Here is a 17,321-nt window from a genome sequence, read left to right as displayed (position 1 = left end):
ACTCCATTATGTCTGAGATGGAGATTAGGTTTTTTAAAAAAAATTCTACTCAATAATTCAGTATGAATATTTTAGTGTCACTTTTACACTTTAGATTATCACCTCAGTGGCTTAAATATTATTCTCAATTTAAAAAACAAAATTATTTCCTACTAAGTTAGCTTGCAAAGTAGCTTTAGTATTTTTACTTGCTCCATTTTTCATGTTTCACTGAATAGCAATACATGTTTAATAAAAAGGAAGTGAGACAAAACACAACTAAAGTTTTAGAGGTGCTGTTCACTTCTTTGTATTCAAATACTCATTAACTCAGGGAGAATGCTCAACTTCCTTCAGTTGCTGTGTAATGATAACTAAAAAAGGTTTTGAACTTTGCTAGGAAGATCTGTTTATATTTCTGGGTATGAATTAGTAAAAGGTATATCTTTTCTTTGCTATTGTCTGGGTCATGACAAATTTATGGGTACTTTAAGTATTTACCTCCCAAAGCATATAAAAGACAAACAATTAAAATTATAATGGTTTTCTATTGGTAGCTATAATTTTTCATTTCTTTTCAAAACCACAACTGTAAAATGAAATGCATTCTCTACTAAACATGTCATAAAAAATAAACCAAATTTTGACAGACTTCATCAATTCAGGTAAAACTGGTGATAATGTAGCAGCTGGCAGTGTCTAACATTCTGACACTGCAATGTGATGTCATTACAAATCTGCTGGAACACATTCTCAGCTATCCTGGGACAGTTGTGACCCATAAGCCACAGGCTGGACAAGTCTACTGACAGTGCTGTACCATTTGGGAATTAGGGCAATTAGAGTAGTTCTCTTTAACTCACCAATGGCACAAACACTAAAATAATTACAAGGTTAATCATCTTTCCAAACAACCAAGGTTTTAAAGAAGTTTCTGCCATCAGAATCTGGTATATTTATGTCTTGCACGACATGTAACTACATATGAACTATATGTAAAGGTATGATTTCTAGCATAAAACTAATTTTAAATTAAAATAAGACTATAATATCTTCTGTTTCTAATCTATTACTGAAATAAAATTGGGGTTTTATCTTCAAAATAATCAGAGGGGGCTGGAAACACTGTATGATTATTACTCAAATAATATATGAAACAAATTAATCATGAGAAAAGTCAAGGTCCAGTCATACTTTTTCCTGGCTCTATAGATTGACATATCAATAAATATATCTGAAATAAAATGACTTTATTTCTCTTGTTACTGGAATTCCTTCATAATGTAAAAGTCAGCAAATTTTTTATTATATAACAAGTCGTCTTATTCAATATTTATTTTAAAAAAGAAGCTGGTCTTTTCTTTTGTTTAAAGAAATAATGTGCGCCTGGACTTTTTATTTTTGTTTTGATTTACATATACATTTATTTTCTTACAAATATATATGATAAAATACAAGAAGCAAAGTCAGTAATTTTTAAAATTTTTAAATAATGGGGGAGAATGCAATAGGAGTTGCATATCAGTGGCAAATTCAATATATACTAAAAGTTATAGGACCTGAAAGAAAATAATGACAACTCTAGATATCTTTGAAATAAAATGGTTATATCTTCTCTAGAGTTGCAGGTAGCCAGTGTCTGGATGCAAGGTTTGGCCCAGCTACCCTTTGTCATCAACAAATGACTTCTGAATTTTTTTTCACTAAAAATGTTTACCAGCACCAATTCTTCAAGGAAGTTTTAAAATAATATTAAGTATGCAGCCATATAAAAATGTGCCTGGTACATAATGTCACATAATGATGATAAAAGTACTGATAAGCAATGTCATTACTATTTGTCTCTCCATTCCCAGGATTTCCAGTAGTATTACTCATACATTTGAAAGTCAGATAACTAGCATTAGAAACAATCTTTTAAATCCTTTTACTAAGGATTTTTCACAAGTTGACATTTAGTGAACATACTTAGAACTCATTGAATCAGTATCAATCTTTAGACCTTTGTTAAACAGTATCTCTTTAAAAACAAAAACAATCACTACAGAAGGTGGAGGAATAGAAAGGACGACATCAAATGTGCCACAGATGTATATAGTGAGGTTGGGTCATAGAAAGCATCCATGATATAAAAAACAATGGGGTCACTTGTTTTCTACATCTTTCACTGATCAACCCAATCTAGAGAAAATGGATAGAACACGTATTCCTTTACTCTCCTGCACTCTCAACCCTTAAAGAGGCAAGTTGTTGCAGCAGGAAAGGCTATGTGAACTTTTTACAGAAATAAGATGCCATCTTTTCTTGGTACATCTAAAGGAATGGTAAGAGGGTGTGGTGAATAGAGAAATGATGTGGTTACAGAAATAGGATGCCAGAGCCACACATAAGCTGCTACTAGGAAAGGTCTCCATGGATATGATAGCACAACAAAAGTAAGGAGAAGGAACGTGTCCTTCTTGGCTTTAGAGTCATGAAAGGTTTTAGACTTCTTGCAGGACCTCAGGAAATGTTTAAAACTGCTTGAGAACTACTACAGTCTGAGAAGCCTCTATCAAATATGGTTGGTGATGCAGACTCTCAGAGTTGGTCCTATGATACCATGAAGGTAGGAACGGCCATGCATGATTATTCCTGGCAATGATGTGAAAGTGATCTCTCTGATTTTGGAATTTTAAGAGGTACTCAGGGAGTGTTGTTGGACATGGAATCTTTACAGAAAAAGATAAACACACTGCTGAGAAACACTGCCTTTGAATACACCTTCACTTTTCTTCTGCCATGGGAATTTAATGTAGTTGAAGTATTTGACACAATCTCAGAAACACTCTTGAAAACTTAAGTATGTACCGGACACAAAGAATAACACACTGATGAATTCTCAGAAGTTTCAGTAAAACTTCTCATTTCTTACTTACATGGTGTGTCCCTCAGGATACAACACTACAGGGGGGAAAAGAGACTATCTTTAACAGCGTAAATACTATTTATTAGAATGCTGTTTTAGTACTTTTCCATTGCCATGACAAAACAAAATGGCCAATGCAAAAGAAAGCAATTAATCTGGGAGCTCACAGTTCCACAGGGTTAGAGTCCATGGCCATCAAGGTGGGGAGCATGGCAATAGGTTGGCAGGCATGGTGCTGGATCAGTAGCTGAGTGGTTACATATAATCCATGAGCATGAAACAGGCGGCAGGCAGGCAGAGAAAGAGAGTGGAGGGTGAGTGAGTGAGAGAGTGTTCACACACTAACCAGGAATGGTGTTGGCTTTTAAAACCTCAACTCCCACCCTCAATGACACATCTTCTTTAACAAGATCATACCTCTAACTCCTTCTCAAACAGTTCAGGAAACTGGGGACAAAATAGTCAACTTTATGAGTCTATGAGTGCCATTCTCATTCCACCACATTCCACTCTGTGGTTCCTATAGGCTTGTAGGCATATTATAATGCAAAATGTATTTAGTTCAACTCCAAAACTTTCCGTAGTCTTTTAATATCAAGATTGTTTAAATGTCCAAAGTCTCTTCTAAGATTTGAGGTGATTTTTTTAACTGAAAGCCCCTGTAAAATCAAAAGGAAATTGCACATGGTTAACATGCAATGATACAGAATACAAATTATCATTCCAAGTGAGTTTAATAGGGGCATAGCAATGGAATACTGGACTAAAGATGGAAAACTAGAAGGGCAGCCTTCAAATCCTGCAGTTCTGTGTCAATGGCCAAGGGCTTACAGTTTTCTTGATTGCAACACGTTTCTCTCTTGAACTTTTTCCCCTCACTGTAGGTATCCTACAGCTCTGTTATCTCCAACATCCTGGAGTCACCAAAACAACCCAGGCTTCACTTTCACAGCTTCATGCAATGGCCTCTCTGGGCCTACATGCAGAGACTTCCATGATACACTCCTAACTTCAGCAGATTTTTAATGGTATAGAAAGAATCCACATCCCCTTAACTCTTGTGTCCTTCTTGAATCAAAGCCAGACCAGCAGGCTAAAGCTGCCAAATTGTTGCCTGCTTGGAAAGGAACCCAGCCCCCTTCTTGAATTAAACTTACATATGCTTTGATTTGTTGTTGCTCTTTAGGAATATATAATAATTTAGGGTTTTTACAAGGGAAATTGAGAGCAAATACTCGTCTAAGGGTAGAGGGGGAGTTAGAATGGAATATGTGAGGTCGGACTTGATCAAAATACATCATATACATGTATGAAATTCTTAATTCAGAGAAATACATTATTTCCAACAACAGTTCACTTAATTCATGCTATACTGAATGACAGTCTTTTAACACATAGTACATGGCCAGCTATTTTTCATCACACATAGTAATGGACACTATCCTAAAAATCCACATTGATTTGAGGCCATATATGTGTTTCTTATGACAATTTGAGCATATCTTTCCATTTATGCCATCCAAGTTGTAAATTTCTAAAAAACATCTTTCTTAGGACCATAATTCTCCAGAACCATTTCTCATGACCAGACTTGCTTTCTCACATTTGTTTACACTTTTATTGGAAAAAACAGATAATGTTGTCTATTTCTAATTCTTCTAGTTTCTGGCAATATAAAGCAGAATGTATAGGGCTATTCTAAAGTGATCTTTTAATCCAAAGAGAAAATGACAGCTGTACATCATTGAAATGACTGCAGTGTTCAAGCGACCAATTGTCAAACATGGGTGAATTTAACTTCCTACCCTCAATACCATTACAGCAACAGCATACGCAGATAGTTATTGTGGGACTTTCTTACTCAATTCTGGTGAGTGTGAATGCCATTTACACTTAGAGGGTCATCCAGCCTTTCTGGGAAGCATAGATGAGACAGGAGCAAAAGGGAGAAACTCGCTTGAGACTTCTATTTTCCTTCAGATCCTCACTTATTGTTTTAAGATTTAAAAAGGTACATGTTATAGTTACTATAGTCAGCAATTTTTGTATTATCTGTACGAAGTATTTGTTTCAAAGTAATTTGCATACTTATAATTTACCACCAGTATCTATCATTTGATTATCATAACAGGTTAACTATATCCTATTAGGTATTTCTACTAAAGTAATATAATAAAGACTTGGAACAGAGAGATGGCTCAGTAGCTAAGAGCCCTTATTTCTCTATCAGAACACTGGAGACCAGATCTCACCACCCACATCAATCAGCTAAAAATGTCTATAAGTTCCAAGAGATCTGATGCCCCTGTCTGGGCTCATTAGGCACTTCCACACAAACACATACATACAGTCTTGAACTAGTGTGTGTGTATTTTCAATAATTTAGAACAATTTAGAGAAGGATATGCCTAAATTTCCTTTATCCTGTGGACACATACACACACCAGGCAAGCACTCTACCACTGAGCTATATCCCTAGTTGATTTACTTTCTATTTCGATACAGGCTTTCACTAAGCTGCCCAAGCTAGCCTTGAACTCAATCAACACTCTGTCTCATGTAGGCCTTGACTGCCTCATCCTCTCCAGTGGTTCAGATTACAGGTCTGTGCCAACTAACTTGGCTGTACACTATTTCCTCACAACTCAAAAAATGGCCACTTTGCAGAGAGACAAATTGAGAATAGGGAGGATCAGAATGTTTTCCATAAAGTATAATGTTAATTAACAGCAAATATCAGATTAAAGTTTAGGTCTGCCAGGCTTCATGCACTTTTACTATACCGGCTACAGGGTCAGCATCGGAACCCAGGTGTGGAATATTCCAATACCTTATGATTACCATACTTTTGTGCAAAGGCTTCCTATATCATAAATTTATTTCAAAGGGATTCACTTGGCAGGTATACCAGCAGGGAGAAAGCAGAAAGGGATCCCCATTAGGAGATAACTTTACAAAACCAGAGAATAGGCCAAAATGGTTCTGCATGGAATGCAGGTCATGGCAAGGAAATGGGTGAAGAAGGAATAGACAGAAGAGACTTCAGTGAGCAGACCCAATAAGCTTTATGAGTAAAAAAAAATGAAAATAATGAGAAGGACTACAAAATGAGGAACTGAAAATGATATCCAAGTTTTCTACCCTCCTAGAACGCAAATTTGAACCACTGGACTGAGAATAAGTCTGTCATGGTACTCTACAGTTCCAGAATTGGCAGCATTTGGCCAGGTAAAAAAGCAGCATATATAAATTTCTTCTAGAACCAGAATATGGTTACCTGTCACAGTCATATGAAAGAACAACAATTTTTTCTTTGAAAACATTGGCCAAAAAGTTCAGATAGCTTCCTTTCTCCTCTGTCTCTCTCTGTCTCTGTCTGTCTGTCTGTCTGTCTGTCTGTCTGTCTCTCTCTCTCTCTCTGTCTGGTTTTTTGAGACAGGGTATATCTCTGTGTAACCCTGGCTGACCTGGACTCACTTAGTAGACCAGGCTGGCCTTGAACTCACAGAGATTCACCTGCCTCTGTCTACTGCGTGTTGGGATTGAAGGTGTGCACCATAACACTAGGCCAGTTTTCTTACTGTAGAGATTAGAAACAAGAATATCACTGTTGATTCTATAGGACGACATTACACTCATCTTTTTACTCAGTCATCAGTTCAAGAGTCTTATGGAAGACCATAGATAATTTTGAAAAAACTATTTTTATAGTCTATGGGCTCATTAGTCTTTGTTAATTTCTTTAGATTAAGGTCAATATTGTTAAGGCCATGCCTCAACCTAACAGAAAATCTGTAACTATGAATTAGTCACAAGGAAGCAAAACATAATACATTGGCTTTGATTCTCAAGTTCACTAAGGACACAGTAAGAAATTACTTTCTCACTTTGAGTGAAGAAGGTACAATTATATACTATACATTTTTTTCATTAGTCCAGTGTGACTAAATGCTTGAAGAGACCAGAAAGAAAAACTCTGAAACACCCAGATTCCTTCCTAAGTATAAAATGCAAAATAAAAGCATATTCGGGGTCAGCAGATAAAGACACTTGCTACATAAGCCTGGTGATCTGAGTTCAAATCCTGGAACCCATGCGAAGATGGAAAGACAGTACTGACTCCACAAACTTATTCTGACTGCCACATGTGCATTGCTTCCAAATCCCACATATCCCACACACATGCATGTATGCACACACAATTTCTTAAATGTATAGTATACAAAAGTTCTATTTCCTTACCTGATATGTTTGGATCAATATCTGTAGTAGTGGTATGAATATGAGCCTTAGGTTTGAAAGGCTGGCTACTCAAAAAATTCTCACACTGAAGGCTGTGGCAGAAATTTTCAAGAAAGCGAATCACAAATGATGCACTGTTCACCGGTGGGAGCTCAACAGTATGGTTTATTCCATCAAAGAAGGCTATGAAGGGGGAAGGTAATGTCAGTCACCAGTCATCTCACAGAAAAATGAGAAATACAATAACAGAAGAAACAGTTCAGGAAATGTGCTTCAAGTTTACTTTATAGGTTTTTAAATTTTAAAAGTAATTGATAGCAATTTCTATTTAAAATATTCACAAACAAGATAACAGACATGGCTTGCTTTATAGTAACCTTTCTACTCTAAATATCCAATGAGTATAAAAGTTATGTGATACAATCATGATGGACACCAGCTACAACTTATTTCTCTCCTTCTCTATTATCCTTTTTAATTTTTATGGTGCTAGAGATTAAACCCAGACACCTGTGCATGTAGAGCTTGCATACTATCCCTTATCTACACCCCTTAGCCTTTTTATTTTATCATTGTAAGATTATCTTTTTGAGTCACACTGTTCTTGAAAGCTTCTTACAAGTTACAATGTCTAAATAACTAGTTTAACAAAGCATGTGTGAGAAAAAAATCTGTACCCTTTATTTAAATGTGCAGTATTACACTGAAATTAACTGTTGATTTCATTTTTTGTTTGTTTATGTGACACAGGGACTCAGTATTAAGCCTTGGCTGACCTGGTACTTTACTTATGCCCAGAGTCCCTTTGAACTCACATTAGTCCTCCTGTTTCAGACCCCTGAGTACAGAGAGAATAGGTATGTAACTCTATACCTGACTCTCATCTATCTGTTTTGATGAATGTAAACGTTCCAAATTTCTGTAAGTATATAACCACTATATTTTTCTATTATATCAGTATAATAAAATACTATAGTATAATATAAATTTTATAAATAATCCGTATGGTTTAATAGTCTATCTTTGTAAACCTCCAATCAAATTTGGAACAGAAGTTGAATAAATAATTAGGATAGTATACCAGTTATCGTTTCTCCTCCACGATTGTCTGGTTTAAGAAAGGAAAACACAGTCTTGGCCTCAATGGCACAATCTACACAGGCCTGCACAGTGCGCCGGAGAATTATGTTCACAGGGCCTGGGCCGAAGCGGTTTGGAAGTTGCTGGACTTTCTGCGGATCCAGGTAGGGGCCACAGTCTCCAAGTTTATTTATATAAAAACAGACTGGAGAGAAATACATATGGATAATGAGATGAATTAAAATAAATTTTGTGAAAAGATTACGTAATTGTCATATTCTATATTCTATTAATGGCTTCATTTAAAGGAAAGTTAAAGGTAGTGCATATTACTGACCATTTCTACTTCTGAAAACATGCAGGTAGATATATTATTATATTTATATAAAGATATTGAACATGCAAATAGTAAAAATTCTTATTCAGTATTTGAAAATGCTACTCAAACTGATTATATAAAATTTATGTTTGAGAAGACTCAAAGGGATCATAAAATCATTTTAAAATTATTACAAAAATGGTGAAAAATTAAAGAGCAATCTCTTGTTTTTCTTGTTCTTTAAATTTTAAGGTTTTCCCCAACTCCTCCTAGAGCTCTACCCATCCAACTTCATTGTATATATAGCACATAAATTTCCCTTGAAGACTTGTCATCCTTATTTTTGACTGAATTTCTTGTAGATCACCAGTAGTGTACTTCAATAGCATTTTTACTGTAATCAAATGATTAAGGTATAGGTAATAGTAAATTTTAATGATATACACATTAACTATGAAAATAAAATGTTCCTTCTATATATGTACAGACTCACTGAGGAAACTTTAAACTTTTTTATTTGTACAATAAAAGCATACAGTACAAATTTTTTATTTATAATCATGGTGCCCAGTGCAGATAACTTTATTCACCAAAATCAACATCTGCAATATTCTATACTAAAAATATTACAGGTTTATCATTACTGAAACTGTTTTCTTAAATCAAGAACATTTTACCCTATCAGTTTGTACTGAAATTTTTACTGTGTTGAAATATGTGACAATCTGACTGACTCATCAGCCAGAGGAAGAAAAGGCTTTGTCACAAAAATAAAACCATGATTAAAACCTCAACTCAAGGTACTAATGGTACAGATACATTCAGGAAGTAAAGCAAAAGATTTCAATATTTTACCATGTTTATACTACACATGTTGGGCACCCCTTAGATGAAATCATTGGGACCAGAATATTAGTACAAACACAATGAGATAACTTGGGGACGGGACATAAGTCTGAGCATAAAATTCATGGATTCTTCAGATATACTTTATACATAAGACTGAAGGTAGTTTGAAACAATGATTTGTGAGCACTTGTGCTTTTATTTCACCCCATTAAATGAAGTCAGGTGGTTTTCACTCTGGTGTCATGTCAGTATTCAAAAGGTTCAGACTTTACATTCTTGGATCAGATAAGATCAGCTTGTATTCAGTTAGCTAGTTCATTAACAATCAGAACTAATAAAAATGAAGTGTACTAAATGTGTTTGAAAAACAATTGGTATTTCAAAAATACCTTTCAGCAAGAAAGAAAAAAGATAAGAAAAAAGAAATATGAGAGTATGAAGGAGGTAATTAAAGATAGAATGAAGTAGTTAGACATACTTTTTTAAAAACAGAAAAGGAGGTACTAGAGAGATGGTTAAGAGCACTGGCTGCTGTTTCCAGAAGGCCTGGACTTGGTTCCCAGCACCCACATGGCAGCTTATAACTCTTTGTTATCTCTAGTCCTAGGGGAGCTGACATGCTCTTTTGGGAACCAGGCACACACAGGTAGGCAAAATACTCATATTTACCAAATAAAAAGAAGAGTTACAATAGGAAAAACTTAAGAAAATATAAAAGGGATGATAAGGATTTTCTTTGGTGTGTGTTCTTTCAAGCCTGCCAGAGAAGAATTTATTCACTGTGTCTTTTGACAGAAAAATTATTTTCAAAGGGAATGAGTTACCTTAGAAAACACATACTATGGAATAACAAAATATTTTCAAAAGAAAGAAGGAGTTGATAATGACACAAATTCAAAATTTTGGATACTGATTTTCAAGTGATATTTAAATAGGCTGGTTCTGCTTAACATTAAAATGAACTATCAGTATAACAAAACAAATTAAAATTTTATGCATTTCAAGGACTTCAACAACACTGAAATAAATGCTGAACAAAACGTAATTTTTATTGATGTTTTGAAAATACTAACTTACCTGTAGACATCACTATTTTAGATGGCCCCACGGAAGACCTATTAGATGAAGAACTTCTCATCAGTGAACGCAGAGAAGCTGAAGATGTAGAACAAACAACTGGAATACATTTCTCCTGTTTTAAGCAAGCAAGAGAAAAAAGAAACAAACATAAGGACATGAAGAGTACAGATATATATTCCCTCTTAAAAGGTTCTAGATTAGAAAAATAGTAGACATCATTGGATCACAAAATCATCAGTCAACAAACAAAGTTGAAACCATCTGAGTACCAAAACTACAGTACTCTAAAAGCTGGACTCAGGAGTGCAAGCTGTTCTGGTGTCAGAGAAAGAGACTAGGCAGGATTCCCTATGGTATTTTTTTGGTTTGGTTTGTTTTAATTTTTCTGTTTTTCAAGACATGGTTTCTCTGTGCAGCCTTGGCTTCCTGGCCTCCTTTCTAGACCAAGCTAGCCTTGCACTCACAACAATCCGCCTGCCTCTGCATCCCCAGTGCTGGAATTAAAGGCATGTGCCACCACACCCTCCCCATCCTATTTTCTGGTGATACCTTAGTCAAATTAGTTAACTGTGTAAAACTTGCTTGATGTTTTCAGGTTCCCTGTAAAACATATTTTTTTTCACTGTTAATTCTATAAATTTCTTTCCAATAAGCAAAACTAACGTCAGCAAGGCAGATGACTTTACAAAGCAGCCCTTCATTCCCATTGTGTCTAGCCTACATTTCCCTGTACCGAACACAGCAATAATTTTCATAAAATTATAGTTTGGTGAAGACTGCTTGTTGCACATAAGAACCAAATGTCTCTTCAACACAGCTAAATATTACTAGTATTTTGTTTATGTGAAGTCTTGAGATTTTCTAGGAGCTGCTTTTAAACTGCTCTCCAATATCACAAAAGGGACTCTTGTGCCAAGGAAAGATAAGACAAAAGGACAAAAGAGTAAAACACAATAGTATCAATTAAGGTTGTTGCAATATACTTCTTTAAATTAATGACTTTCATCTGGATTCATAGTGGTCTAGTAAATTATGTGAATTACTAAACTACAAATTTCATTTTTTAAATATTTTTAAATTCTGAACCCTATGAAGAGACATAAAAAACAGTATGTTTAATAACCTCCAACTTCTTGCAATTGTATAATTTTTTAGAAAATGGGTTAAGATCTGATTTTAAGTTTCTAAAATTACATTTGATGCTTTGTGTGTATAGACATTCTGCCCTCAACTAATGTCTGTGGTCCATATGCCTGCATAGTGCCCGCCGAAGACAGAAGGCAGCATTGGATCCCTGGAACTGCTTCTACAAATGTATATGATCTGACTTGTGAGTACTGGGAACCAAATCTAGGTCCTGAGGAAGATCACCCAGTAATTAACCACTAAACAATCTGTCTAGACCCTGTGCAAAAATCTTAAATGTGGGAAAAAAATTGAGTTCATGAAGGAGCCTTTTTAAAGAATATTTTCTATACCTTATAAATCTCAGTTACTAAAATTCTGAACATCTTTATCATTAATGAAATAATAAAGTTAGAAAATAGTGAAATGAAATAGTGTTTTTGGAGGCGGGGGAGATCCAAGATGGCGGCGAGCAGTGTGGACCGCGTTTGGAGGCTCCAGTGAACAATTCAGGGAATTGCACAGATTTCTGAGCCAGGAACACCGAGGTCCGAACATCACGGCAGCGGGAGTGCTCCACGGTTCGGAGGGACCAGGGTGCGGAGGACCTGCGTGCCCCTGCACACGGGAGGAGCGTGGTTTTTCTCTGATCGGAGCGGCAGCGGCAGAGGCAGCAGCACCAGCAGCACCAGCAGCAGCGGCTGAGGTTTGCAGCTCATAGCCTTCCGGTGGAGGCGATTGGTGTGGTGGCTGGTGGGAATTGCTGCGGAAGAGGGGACTCGGGGCAGGATTTGGGTCGCGTGGAGCCTTTGGACCCAGACTGGACTTGGCGGACAGTTCGGCCCCAGAGTCCCGGGTACTGGCCCGGCCCAGGAAGCAATTCTGCCTGAGGCACTAACTCAGCGTGGCCACAGCTCCCCTGCTGTGGCGCAGGCTCAGTTGAGCTCACAGCTCCACACTAGGCACTACCTCAGCTCAGCGGCAGCTCCCCTGCGGTGACACAGTCTGGGCAGAGCACTTGTTCCACCACTGGCGCTAACTCAGAGCAGCCGCAGTTCTCCTGCTGTGGCGCAGGCTTGGTGACGTGCTCAGTTCCATCCTAGGCACCACCTCAGCTCAGCGGCAGCTCCCCTGCAGTGACACAGTCTGGGCGGAGCACATGGTTTCACCACGGGCGCTAACTCAGAGCAGCTGCAGTTCTCCTGCTGTGGCGCAGGCTTGATGACGTGCTCAGTTCCATCCTAGGCACCACCTCAGCTCAGCAGCAGCTCCCCTGCGGTGACACAGTCTGGGCAGAGCACTTGTTCCACCACTGGCGCTAACTCAGAGCAGCCGCAGTTCTCCTGCTGTGGCGCAGGCTTGGTGACGTGCTCAGTTCCATCCTAGGCACCACCTCAGCTCAGCGGCAGCTCCCCTGCAGTGACACAGTCTGGGCGGAGCACATGGTTTCACCACGGGCGCTAACTCAGAGCAGCTGCAGTTCTCCTGCTGTGGCGCAGGCTTGATGACGTGCTCAGTTCCATCCTAGGCACCACCTCAGCTCAGCGGCAGCTCCCCTGCGGTGACACAGTCTGGGCAGAGCACTTGTTCCACCACTGGTGCTAACTCAGAGCAGCCGCAGTTCTCCTGCTGTGGCGCAGGCTGGACAGAGCTCTCGGTTCCACCAGCTCTAAGACTCTGGTTGGACACAGTGTGCAGTTTGAATCCAGAATTCCTGGCTGAGATTGGTGGTCAGTTCGGGCCCTGAGTCAATAACTGACCACAGCACGCACTTTGGGCCAAAAGGCCCTAGCGGAGCTTTGTGCGTAGTCCCAGCCCAAAAATTCTGGCTGGACCCTGTGTGCATTTTGGGCCCAAAATCCCTAGCTGAGCTTGGCAGACGGTTCAGGCCCTGAGAATCTAGCTGAGTTCTGCCCGTGGTTCGGTCCCAGTGCTCCTGGCTGGACTTGGCAGGGAACACAGAGGCTGTGGATACCTTGGCCTGACCCAACGCTCATTCAGAGACCCAGAACAATTGCAGGATCCACAGCAGAGGGGGGCTGAGGATCACTGGCTGTGAGAGACCAGAACAACAGGGCTAACCTCCTAACATCCACACCAGTGAAGCTTTGAGCTCGCAGCCTAGGGAAATCGTGAGAAAACAAGTGAATCTATCGTCAGACACCCTCCATTCAACTCTGGAAGCTACCCTACAAAAACAAAGACGGCAAGATGTCTAAAGGACAACGAAAAAGCATACGCAAAAAACCCCAAAACAACATGGCGTCTCCAGTTTCCAGCTATCCCAAAGAAAACCACCCAGAGAACTCAAATACAACGGAAATACAAGAAAATTACCTCAAATCCTTAGTAATGAGGATGATAATGGAGGAAACAAATAAAATTCGTAATCAAATGCAGGAAGACGCAGACAAACAGGTGAGAGACATAAAAGAAGCACATAGAGTGGAACTGGAAAAATTGCAGGAAAATGCAAACAACCAGATGAAAGAAATAACTAAAACGGTTCAAGCTCTGAAGACCTATAAAGAGGCAATGGAAGAAACTCAGGAATATACAAAAAATCAGATGAAAGAAATCAAAAAATCAGTTCAAGATCTGAAAATGAAAATGGATTCAATGATAAACACAGAGACAGAAGAAAAACGAGAAGTGGGGCCTCAGAGAAGAAGGCAAGCAACACAGAGGTGAGCTTTTCTAACAGAATCCAAGAGATGGAAGAACGAATCTCAGGGCTAGAAGATACAATCACAGATATTGAATCAACCATTAAAGAAAATGCCAAATCTGGAAAACTCCTGACACAAAACATCCAAGAAATTAAGGACACCATGAAAAGAAGAAATTTGCGGATAATAGGCATTGAAGAAAGAGAAGACATCAGACTCCAGGGCCCAGAAACTATTCTCAACAAAATCATAGAAGAAAATTTCCCCAATCTAAAGAAAGAGATGCCTATAAACATACAAGAGGCCTACAGAACACCAAATAGAATTGACCAGAAAAGAAAAACTGCCCGCCACATAATAATCAAAACACAAAACATGCAGAACAAAGAAAAAATATTAAAAGCTGCAAGGGAAAAGTGCCAAATAACATTTAATGGTAAACCTATCAGAATTACACCCGACTTCTCAGCAGAGACCATAAAAGCCAAAAGGGCCTGGAGAGAGATCCTGCAAACCCTAAGAGACCACAGATGCCAGGCCAGACTACTTTACCCAGCAAAATTATCAATAACCATTGATGGAGAAAACAAAATATTCCATGACAAAAACAAATTCAAACAGTACCTATCCACAAACCCAGCTTTACAGAAGGTACTAGAAGGAAAACTCCATCCCAAAGGGTCAAGCTACAACCAAAACTACCCAGGAAATAGATAACTATCCCATGGCAAAAACACAACTACACAAACGCTTGACTGGAAACAACATCAAAATTAAGACTCTTAACAGTCACTGGTCATTAATATCTCTCAACATCAATGGCCTCAATTCTCCAATAAAAAGACACAGACTAACTGAATGGGTACATAAACAAGATCCAACATTCTTCTGCATCCAAGAAACACATCTCACCCATAATGAGAGGCATTACCTCAGGGTAAAAGGTTGGAAAAAAATATTCCAAGCAAATGGTCACAAGAAGCAAGCAGGCGTAGCCATTTTAGTATCGAACAAAATAGACTTTCAACCAAAATTAATCAAAAGGGATGAGGAAGGACACTTCATACTCATCAAAGGTAAAGTCAACCAAGATGACATCACAATTCTGAACATATATGCTCCCAATACAAGGGCACCCACATTTGTAAAAGATCTCCTAAAAAAGCTTAAACCACACATCGATCCCCACACAATAATAGTGGGAGACTTCAACACCCCACTCTCACTGAAGGATAAGTCATTGAAACAGAAACTAAGGCGAGAAATAACATCATTAACCAATGCCATGGGTCAAATGGATCTAACAGATATCTATAGAACCTTTCACCCAAACAAGAAAGAATACACCTTCTTCTCTGCACCCCATGGAACCTTCTCCAAAATTGATCACATCGTAGGTCACAAAGCAAGCCTCAATAGATACAAGAGGATTGAAATAATACCTTGTATCCTATCAGATCACCATGCTCTTAGGCTGCAATTCAACAACAACAGAAATAACAAAAAGCCTACACGTACGTGGAAACTAAACAACTCTCTGCTAAATGACACCTGGGTCAGGGAAGAAATAAAGAAAGAAATCAAGGAGTTTCTGAAATTCAATGAAAATGAAGAAACAACATACCCAAATTTGTGGGATACATTGAAAGCAGTGCTAAGAGGAAAATTCATAGCACTAAGTGCCTTTAAAAAGAAATTGGAATCATCGCACATAAGCAGCTTAACAACACAACTGGAAGCCCTAGAAAAAAAAGAAGCAGAAACACCCAAGAGGAGTAGACGCCTGGAGATAATCAAACTCAGGGCTGAAATTAACAAATTAGAAACTAAGAAAACAGTCCAAAGAATCAACAAAACCAAAAGCTGGTTCTTTGAGAAAATCAACAAGATAGACAGACCATTAGCCAGACTAACTAAAAGGCAGAGAGACAGTATTGAAATCAACAAAATCAGAAATGAGAAGGGAGACATAACAACAGACACTGAAGAAATTCAAAGAATCATAAGATCCTACTTTGAAGGCATATACGCCACAAAATTTGAAAATCTAAGGGAGATGGACGATTTTCTTGAACAATTTCACTTGCCAAAGTTGAATGAAGAACAGGTAAACAAGCTAAATAGTCCCATTTCCCCTACAGAAATAGAAGCAATCATCGATGGTCTCCCAACCAAAAAAAGCCCAGGGCCAGATGGTTTCAGTGCAGAATTCTTCCAGACCTTTAAGGGCGAGCTAATACCGATACTCTTCAAGCTACTCCAAAAGATAGAAATGGATGGAAAATTACCAAATTCATTCTATGAGGCCATAGTCTCATTGATACCTAAACCTCACAAAGACTCAACAAAGAAAGAGAATTTCAGACCAATTTCTCTTATGAACATAGATGCAAAAATACTAAATAAAATACTTGCAAAACGAATACAGGAGCACATCAAAGATATCATTCATCGTGACCAAGTAGGCTTCATTCCAGGCATGCAGGGATGGTTTAATATACGGAAATCCATCAATGTAATCCACCATATAAACAAACTGAAAATAAAAAACCACATGATCATCTCCTTGGATGCAGAGAAAGCATTTGATAAAATTCAACACCCATTCATGTTTAAAGTTTTAGAGAGATCGGGGATACAAGGCACTTTCCTCAACATAATAAAGGCTATATACAGCAAGCCAATAGCCAAAATCAAAGTAAATGGTGAGATACTCAAGGAAATTCCTCTAAAATCGGGAACAAGGCAAGGCTGCCCACTCTCTCCATACCTCTTCAATATAGTACTCGAAGTTCTAGCTAGAGCAGTAAGACAACAAAAGGAGATCAAGGGTATCCAAATGGGAAAGGAGGAAGTCAAATTATCCCTATTTGCAGATGATATGATAGTGTACATAAGTGACCCTCAAAACTCCACCAGAGAACTCCTAAAGCTGATAAAAACCTACAGCAAATTGGCTGGATACAAAATTAACTCAAAAAAGTCTGTAGCCTTCCTATACACAAATGACAAGCTTGCAGAGGAAGAAATTAGGAAAACCACACCCTTCACATTAGCCACAAGCAATATA

General features: G+C 38.1%; 1 protein-coding gene across 1 annotated transcript in view; it reads right to left on the bottom strand.

The window, feature by feature from the left end:
• Window positions 1–635: 635 nt before the first annotated feature.
• Window positions 636–17,321, bottom strand: part of LOC127185202 (sex comb on midleg-like protein 2) — a 104,185-nt gene continuing 87,499 nt past the window's right edge. Inside the window, exons 9-12 of the mRNA XM_051141763.1 lie at window positions 10,455–10,569; window positions 8,211–8,414; window positions 7,130–7,312; window positions 636–793 (exon numbers count right to left, since the gene is read on the bottom strand). Of these exons, the coding sequence (XP_050997720.1) occupies window positions 636–793; window positions 7,130–7,312; window positions 8,211–8,414; window positions 10,455–10,569 (660 nt within the window). The remainder of the gene's footprint in view (window positions 794–7,129; window positions 7,313–8,210; window positions 8,415–10,454; window positions 10,570–17,321) is intronic.

The sequence above is a fragment of the Acomys russatus genome, chromosome X (assembly GCF_903995435.1).
Source record: "Acomys russatus chromosome X, mAcoRus1.1, whole genome shotgun sequence".
NCBI lineage: Eukaryota > Metazoa > Chordata > Mammalia > Rodentia > Muridae > Acomys > Acomys russatus.
The sequence above is the reverse complement of the archived record's forward strand: the minus strand, read 5'-3'. Positions and strand labels throughout refer to the sequence as shown.